This window comes from Rhinolophus sinicus, linkage group LG10, assembly GCF_036562045.2.
Source record: "Rhinolophus sinicus isolate RSC01 linkage group LG10, ASM3656204v1, whole genome shotgun sequence".
Taxonomy (NCBI): domain Eukaryota; kingdom Metazoa; phylum Chordata; class Mammalia; order Chiroptera; family Rhinolophidae; genus Rhinolophus; species Rhinolophus sinicus.
Window position 1 is genome coordinate 105,211,617 of NC_133759.1, and position 8,797 is coordinate 105,220,413.

At 50.6% G+C, this 8,797-nt stretch overlaps 1 protein-coding gene across 1 annotated transcript; it reads right to left on the reverse strand.

The window, feature by feature from the left end:
- Window positions 1-3,130: 3,130 nt before the first annotated feature.
- On the reverse strand, window positions 3,131-6,167 carry DUSP1 (dual specificity phosphatase 1). The gene is made up of 4 exons (XM_019741327.2): window positions 5,566-6,167; window positions 5,163-5,308; window positions 4,575-4,794; window positions 3,131-4,151 (listed from the first exon to the last, which is right to left on the reverse strand). Exons 1-4 carry the CDS (start codon window positions 5,930-5,932, stop codon window positions 3,781-3,783), a joined length of 1,104 nt encoding a protein of 367 aa, XP_019596886.2. The 5' UTR covers window positions 5,933-6,167; the 3' UTR covers window positions 3,131-3,780.
- Between the last annotated feature and the right edge of the window lie 2,630 nt (window positions 6,168-8,797).

Sequence of the window (8,797 nt, forward strand, 5' to 3'; positions counted from 1 at the left end):
GAAGTATCCTGGGCCTATAGTCAATAAATATTTGACGAGTGAATGAACGACAGGACGTGCTGCTTAGCTTAAAAGGCCACAGTCAAGATAAAGGTGGCTTTACAGTAGGTATTTCCTTAGTGGAGAAGTTTTGTGGTGCTAGCAACATGCGTACACTTTGTTTTCAGGAGGAAAGGGGAGCAGACGCTCCTCTGTCCCCAGAGATTGTTCTCCAACAGGCTTGCCCTGTAGAACTCCAGGAAAGTCCCCAGAGGTGGGCAGCCCTCCCACCTGCTCCCCAGAAAGCAACCTGCGGAGAAAAACAGCCTGGGGTGATTGAAAGCACTGGGGCGGCCAGGGAGGTGTGGGAAAGCCAGCTGGCCCGGCGCTGGGAGGGCCTACCCTGTGTGGCTCGGGCTTTGTTTGCTTCTGTGTATGGCAACCAGAAACCACCGCGGCCAGCACTTCTCACTGCCGCCTGCCGCCTCCCGAGGCCCCTGCCACCCCACTCCCCTCCCCCCTCCTCCCTCCCCCCCATCTTAATCTCTTAAACTGATTTGTCAGCAGCAGGAAGTGACATGACAGCTTTCCTCACAAAAGGGAAACTCCTCCGTGTTACCATGGGGATGGAGGTCACTGTATGATCACAGATTTATATAATCTTAAAGGTGTACACACCACGATGGCATCTTCGATGGGTGTGGGAAGGAGGGAGGAAAATGGAAATGGACGCCGGAGGCTGCAAGTTCAAAGCAAATTAGCTACGATTTGCAAAATTCCAAGGAAAGGAAAGGATGCTGTGGAGGCGTTTGGAGTTCAAAGTTCCTAATGGGATAATGGGTGCCTGGAAACCGCAGAAAAGCATAAAGTGTACATTGATACATTTTCTACGTCCTAGAATTAGAGCTGGGAGGAGCCTTACCCACCAGATCCAGTGCAAACTGACCATATTATGGTGGGGAAAACCCAAGAACTCCAGAGATCATTAGGAGAGGGAAAAAGGTCTAAGTGTTTCTCCAGGACCCACTCCCTACCAGGCACTTACATTCATGAGTCCATCTCCTCCTCACAAGTGAAGCAGGTTTTATTATCTTCATTTTACAGATGAGGAAATTGAGGCCCAAATGGATAAATAGCTTCCCAACCCCAAATTACATGATACGACCATGGTGACATCTGGTTGGCTACAAAGTTCATCTTTTCCCCACTCCCTCAAGCTGTCTTTTGGACTCAACTAGGACTTTGGTCCCCATTCTTCTTACAACGTCCTTTACTTGCTGTATGACCTTGAGCTAGAATTAGAGGGCTGTCGCTTAACCTCTCTGAGCCTCAGTTTCCTCCTCTGTACAATGGGTACTATTAAAGGTTTAATGCGAAGATATGCAAAGCAGTTAGCACAGTGACAGGCACATGGTACTAGCTCTGAAATTAACAGCTGTTATTACTACATTTCAGTATTAAATGATTGTCTCTATTTCAATCTCCCACTGAGAATCACACATTTTAATAGTTTAAGCATCTTTTCATCATGTTACCTTTTTTCTCCCCCCTAAGAAAAGCAGTTTCAGGCTAAAAGTGACATTTTTCTGGAGGACCTGAAGACCAGGAATCAGATACATGGGGAAGGGGGTTGTTACGGTGGCTCTCCCTGGCTGGCAGGAGGTGGAGTGGCTTGTGCTGGGAGAAGTGAGTGAATTGTTTTCACTGGAGGCTCTGTTAGGCAGCCGCTGTATTTTTCCACTGCGTGGATCACATTGGAGATTAATTTTGGTTCAACCAGTGCCTGCCAAATAGAAAGTGATGGCCGGAGCCCATGGGGAAATCAGCCGTGGCATCTGCATGGGCTTGAAGCTGCTGGTACATTTCCACGAAGGGAGATGCTGGCAATAGTAAATTCCTAGGGTTTGATAAAAACACTGGGTACAGTTTGTTTTGAAAGGTGTGAACAGACTTGCAATCGGAAGCCCAGTGGAGGAAATGAGCTTGCCAGCCCAGGCTAAGTTCTTAGAACTTAGAACACAGGGATCTTTCACGTCCTGGGAGGCAGGTGGCAGATGGTGAACCAGTAAAGAAAGGTCAAGGACACTGATTCTGTGTCAAGACCTTGAATGATGGGATTGGACAAGGATCACTACTCAGGGTGCTACTAGAGTTGAGTAGGATGTTTTCTTTCCTGCTTCCTACAACACTTTGTCCAGAAACAAGTAGTGGGGGCAGGAGTCAAGGGGCCAGTAAGCCAGGAGATTCACTCTTATTTAATTCAACATTATAGATTAGATTATGGGTTGGTGGTCAATTACACCTGCTGTTTTGGCCTGTTTGGCAATAGAGAGTAAAAACCCAGAATATTGCCCTAGAGCAAGTCAGATTTACTTGCCTATCTTTTTCACCAAAATTATGAAATCAGAGCAAGTGACCTGGAGGCAGCTACCAAAAACGCTGTGTACATAGGTAGAGATGGTGACTGGATGTGTGCCAAACGTAAGCCGTCAGGTTGGGGGTGGGACTTTCAGGTGATTTGTCTATGTTGTACTTGTTTCCAGTGCTTGGGTTTTTAACCATCTGACGTGTTATTTTCACAAAAAAATAAAGGTCTTTTCAAAAGCATAAAGAGAGTATCTGAGACAGGCAAGTGCAAAACATAGGATTAGAAAACAAAACAGATGTAGGCCCCATTCCCCCACTCCAGCCACTTGGCCCTGTGGGTCCCAGCATCTGTTTACAAAAGCTCTTGCTGAGTTGTTTTGGGAGCAGGGAGCACACACCGCTTTGCATGTAGTAGGAATGTATGTCAAGTGTTTTGGAAAACTATCGTCCTCATGACTAGCTTTATATATTACGCTGGGGAAGGTAGTAAATGAAAAAAACCAAACCCAAGCAAATGACAATTTCTTTCTAGCTTTGGCTCTGGGGACACAGGCCCCCTGGGTGACATGTTAAGGGATACATGGGGGGACACTTGGATACAATACTATGTGTTCAGCTGCGCCTGTCTACCCCCCTTACAATCTGGCCATCTTGTGGGACCGAGGGGCCACCAGAGTATAGCATCAGATCCCAACACACATCCTGGAGGTCCTTGCCCAGAGTCTCCCTCATTTCACTAGTGGGACAGGGATCAGGGGCTGCCCAAGAAATAAAGCATTGCGAGTTCAATAGAAATGCCATAATTTATTCTGTTGTATAAAAAAAGTCATCCTTATATAACAAAATGTCTTCTTAGAAGAAGAAATATATTATTTCAGGTCATAAATAATCAGCAAACATACAACTAAAAAAAATAACACTGGTGCTTTCCATCAGTGCTGAAAACAAACCTACTTAGGATATATTTACAGGGTATTACAGTACTCAAAACACAAAAATTGAGGTATTTGGTTCTAGGAGTTGACACATTTGTGAAGGCAGACCGCCTACACAAAAATAAATAAGGTATATTCTCATATGTATATGTCGTCAGGAATGGTAATACTGGTAGGTATGTCAAGCATGAAGTTTCTACAAAAAAAACAGGGGCAAGCAAGAAGAAATGGGCTCACACAGAGTCCTTTCTCTCTGCCTCTTTTTGTCAGGGGGACTTGATGTACCCAATATATATATTGGTCCCGAATGTGCTGAGTTCAGCAAACGTCTTGACACTAAATCATCACTGTGACTGCTCAGGAACCCAGTGGAACTCGGGTGAAATTAAATAAATAAGGACCAGCCCTCTTGAGCTCTCTCCCTGGGGTTATTGCATTTCTCCCCTCAAGAAGGAGCCTGGAGTCCCAGTGGATTGTGAAGATGGCTTCCCGTGGCCTTTCAGCAGCTGGGAGAGGTCGTAATGGGGCTCTGCAGGTAACTCAATGCACTGTTCGTGGAGTGAACGGGGATGGAGACTGGGAAGTTGAAGACTGTGGTGGTGGAGGTGCCCCGGTCCAACACAGACATGGCGGGGCTCCCAGCCTCTGCCGAGCAGTGTGGGGCCAGGACCTGAGACTCAAACTGCAGCAGCTGGCCCATGAAGCTAAAATTGGGGGAGATGATGCTTCTCCTTTGCTTCACAAATTCAAAGGCCTCGTCCAGCTTGACTCGGTTAGTCCGCATGAGGTAAGCGAGGCAGATGGTGGCTGAGCGGGAAATGCCTGCCTGGCAGTGGACAAACACCCTTCCTCCGGCATTCTTGATGGAGTCTGGAAAACAAAGGGCGGCTGGTTACTTGAGAGCTCAGGAGAATGGCCCCAACTCCAGGCATAGGGTGGCTAAAAAATGTCATGTGTGTCCTATGCAGACAATGTCACCTCATGCCATCACACAAACACTGTTTAGGCAATGTGGGCACTGTGCAAAGAACAGAGGGATTTAAACCCAGACTGAGCATCCAGTAAGCAGATGGATGTTGGGCAAATCAATTCAACTTTCTGAGCCTTAGTTTACTAATTTGTAAAGTGGGACATCAAATCTCTAATTTGCAGAGACGTTAACCCACACCAGACGGGTATTTAATGTCTGGAGGAAGGCTGAGAAGAATGCCATTCAAGTCCTTGCTGTAGTTTGGGCTCAGTGGCTAAGATTGGGGGAGTGAGGCAGAAGTCCCAGGAATCTGTTCCATTTACCTATAAAGTCGATTGCCTCGTTGAACCAGGAGCTGATGTCTGCCTTGTGGTTGTCCTCCACGGGAATGCTCTTGTATTGGTAGTGACCCTCAAAATGGTTGGGACAATTGGCTGAGACGTTGATCAAGGCAGTGATGCCCAAGGCATCCAGCATGTCCTTGCGGGAAGCATGATAGGCACTGCCCAGGTACAGAAAGGGCAGGATCTCCACCGGGCCACCCTGAAATTCAGAAATATCCAACACTTGTCAAGCTTTGCTCAAAGTTACTGCCAGTGCCCACACCCCCACAAAAACTCCCTGCTGGAAAAGTCAGTTTCACATATTGGCTGAACTTCTCAGCACTGTTGCTGGAGTACAAATAGGGGACTGAGCCCATTTGCCTGGGCAGGGCCAATGGTCATTTCTATGGTGCCAACGGTTAAGAGAATCAGCTCCATCAGACCATTTAACCACGGAATAAATAATATCCCTGAGTCCCCTCTGTTATAAATAGAGAAAGCCACTTTCTCTATTCTCACTAGCACTGCTTTTCCAGGCCTTTGCCAGCTAGCTGTTCCTGCTTCCCTCTGGCACGGCTCCCTACTAACCTGATCGTAGAGTGGGGTGCTGCAGGAACTGCACCCCGATTCGGCGCTGTCAGGGACGCTAGTACTCAGGGGAAGGCTGAGCCCCATGGGGGTCGACTGTTTGCTGCACAGCTCTGGGCAGGAAGCTGAAAAAGCTTCATATCCTCCTGAGAATACAAAGACATTCATTTTTTTCCATTAGTACCGCTGGGACAGGGCGCCTTCGTACAACTCCCCCACCCACCAGGACTGGAAGGTTACCCCGGGAGTCTTTGTTCCTGGAGCCAAACAAAGCCAATGACGAGTCCCCAGAATACGACTTGGGCGACCCCGCGGCTCCAGGTGGGGCAGGAGCTAGGGGCCGAGTCCCGCGCCAAGGCAGCAGGGGGCGTGCAGCCCGCCGCGAGCTTCCCGGAGCGCGTACCTTGGAGGAAGAAGACTTGCGCGGCGCGCGCCTCGCGGCAGAGCGCGCCGGCGGCCAAGGCCAGGGTGCCGTCGCGCTTGGCGGCGTCCAGGGCGGCGCTGCGCTCGTCCAGCAGCACCACGGCGTGGTAGGCGCCGGCCAGCAGACGGCCGCGCAGCTCGGCGTTGGGCACGATGTGCTCCAGGCCCATGGCGCCCTTGGCCCGGCGCCGCACGATGGTGCTGAAGCGCACGTTGACCGAGCCGGCGATGTGGCCGGCGTTAAAAGCGAAGAAGGAGCGGCAGTCCAGTAGCAGGCACTGCGCCGCACGCTCCCGCAGCAGCGTCCGCAGGCTTCCAGCATCCAGTGAGCCCACCTCCATGACCATGGCCGGTACCAGTGCCCCCAGCGTGTAAGTCCTCCTGTACTCTTTGTCTTCCAAGCCAAGGGCAGGGAGAAGGCTTTCCAGGAAAAGCCCGACCTTGGTGGCTTTCTTTGCGCGGTACCCAAAACTGCCTTTGGACTGAACAGGGGCTGTGTTGCGGGTTTCTGTGCTGCTCTCCTGACTACCCCTTTAGCCCGCGTCGCACCTTCAGCCTGGTCGTTCTTCGCAGTGAGCCCAGCCCCAAGAGTGCCTTTTTATGTGCCCTGGACAGGGGCGGGGCGGGCGCGCAGGGGGAGGGGGTTTGTTTGTTTGAATGGCGGTCACGTGACCGGGCGGTGACGTCACCCGCCCTGCCCATCTTGGCGCCTCCGGAGCTAGAGGCGAAGACGTCATCGGCTACAGAACGGGATCCGATGGCCGCGCGCTGGCTTGGTCCGCGGCCCCCAGCTCGGCCGTCCGGCCTGCGCCTGACGCGTCCCCGGAGACCCGGCTCGCGCCGCTCTCCCAGCCTAGCGCTGAGTAGAGGAGGGCGCGCTGCCAGCCGAGCGATGGCGGGGATGCGAGCGGTTGGGAGAGCAGGCAGCTTGCCACCGGCCTCTGCCTCCCTTCCCCACCTGCCGTGCCCCCTCCCCACACCCTCGCCGCTTCCCCGAGCGGAAAGTGGCTTCCTGCGCTGTTGCATACACGTGTGCCCCTTCTCATTTCCTGGCCCCAACTGGGGGAAACAGAGTCCCAAGGAGAAGCGATTTACTTGCCCAGTATTACACTGCCAGGTGGGGGATGGGGTAAGAGAGGAGCCTGAAATGAGGGTTGGAGAAAATTTTAGCAAATTTGTCCATAGAAATGTTCCTACCAAGAACAATCAGGGTGAGTTGGGATGAAGGGGTTCAAGGAAATGTTTTCCAGACTCCAATTACTTAAAAATACATACATTTAATAAGTAAAATGCGTTCCAATCCAACCCCTAGTAAAAAAAAAAAAAAGTTCTTCCTACTCGTGTGGCCTAGAAGACGTAGAGCCTAAAGCTAGCGGGTCAGGGGACTGAAATCTCAGTGGGGGGGTCGCAAGGCGCCCTTGTGAGGGGTTTGCCTTTTGAGAAGGCGATAGACAGCGCCCCCAGAGGCCACCAGGCATGTTTCTGGTCACGTTTGCTTAAGACAAGATGGGGCTGCTCAATCTCTTTACTCCACGAATATATACTGATTGGGGGCTTACTAGGGGCTGGGCTCGGGGGCCGCAACTAGGAACGAGAGCCGAGCCCGACACCCTCGCCCTGGTTCTCGCCATCTATATGGGCTGAATTTGAAATCCAATACTATGGCGCTTAAGGAGGATAGGATTTCCAGGACTTGGACAAACGTTTGGGAAGACCCCATGCGGTCACCAGCGCCCTGAGCCCTAGCGACGGCCCCCTGGGCAGTGGAGCCCGCTGCGTAACACCAACGTGCTAGGTACACAAACAAACATTGCGCCACCGGACCAGGGTGCCGAGTCAGGAACATTTTGCGGTTTCTTCCGCTCTCCTCCTGGGGGGGGGGGGGGGGATTTCATTGCCACACTGTGTCGTTGATCAGTGATTGTATCACCAGAGGCGACTTCTGCATTTGCCTCCCTTAGCTACCGTGTTCACACATGCCCAAACTTTGTGCCTAAGTTCTAGAAAAGTTCAGGGCTGAGTGCTTTTTTTTTTTTTTAAAGGGTGTCTTCTACCTGCAAATGAACATTGGTTGAGGGCAGCAGAAAGGTCCTCAGATAATGGTAACACCCACCCTGTGTTTAAAAAAAAAAGAATTTTTTTTTTGTTTATACTACTTATTTAGCTGAGGAATTCATATTTTTTGCATTGAATCATAAAATGTTACAGCTGCTGACTTTTCACAGCATACCAATTTGATCTGCCCCAATTTCTTTTTTTTTAACCAAGAGCATTCATTATACCTTTCCCTGCCCACGTTTTTAAAAAAGAAAACTGTTGGGGGAAAAAAAGTTTTTTAAATTAAAATAAAATACAAAAAGAGAACCATTGTATACAAATATTGATTGGTGGTCTGGCCCTGGAGTCAGGTGCCTGCTGAGTGCTGTGAAGTTTTCCTCCTTTTCCCCTTCTGGAAAGAGTATAGCTTGGACCCCAGGCTGTCATTTTGCTTCTCTGTGATCCTAGGTGAATCTCTTCCCCAACTAAGTCTCTGAGGTCACATCCATACAATGGGTTTACAACTGGCTACTTTGTGGATGATTGAGGTCCAGGTGAGAGATGGTGGGTGTAAGGAACCCAGGTCTTACTGCTCTCCTCCTTGTGATTCACTAAATCTCTTGGTTTTCTCCTTCCTGGCAGAGCAGTTCTTATATCACCATGGCACTGTGTACTTCCGGGCCTGGCACCAGAACCTGGGGAGGAGGTCACTACAAGACACCAGAAGGTGTGGTTAGGGACAGAGGCCCAGCTCAGGGAAAGGTCCTTCCTTGAGACCAACTAATACACCTGGTCAAGGGGTCTGATGGTAAAGATGTAGCCACTGAGACACCCAGTCTAGGCAGTGGAGATGCTGCTTCTGGCTGGCGAAGGAGCCAAAGAGAGGTCCCGCCTAATCTGGTCTGTGGTGACAGAAGACACAAAGGGCTGGAATTGTGGGCCTGGTGGGCAAAGGGCATGGAGGAGGATGAATCAGTGGACGCTGACTCGGAACAGAACGGGGCCTTTCAGAGCTGGGCTCTTCCTGATTTTAGACGTGCCTAGGAATATACCTGGAGACAGTGCAGGGTAGTGGGAAGGGTTTGACTCAGAAGGCCTGGCCCAGACACCCCACCTTTGTGTGTGGCCTTGCGGAAATCACTGCCCCTTGCTGAGCCTCTACTCGCTCCCCCTGT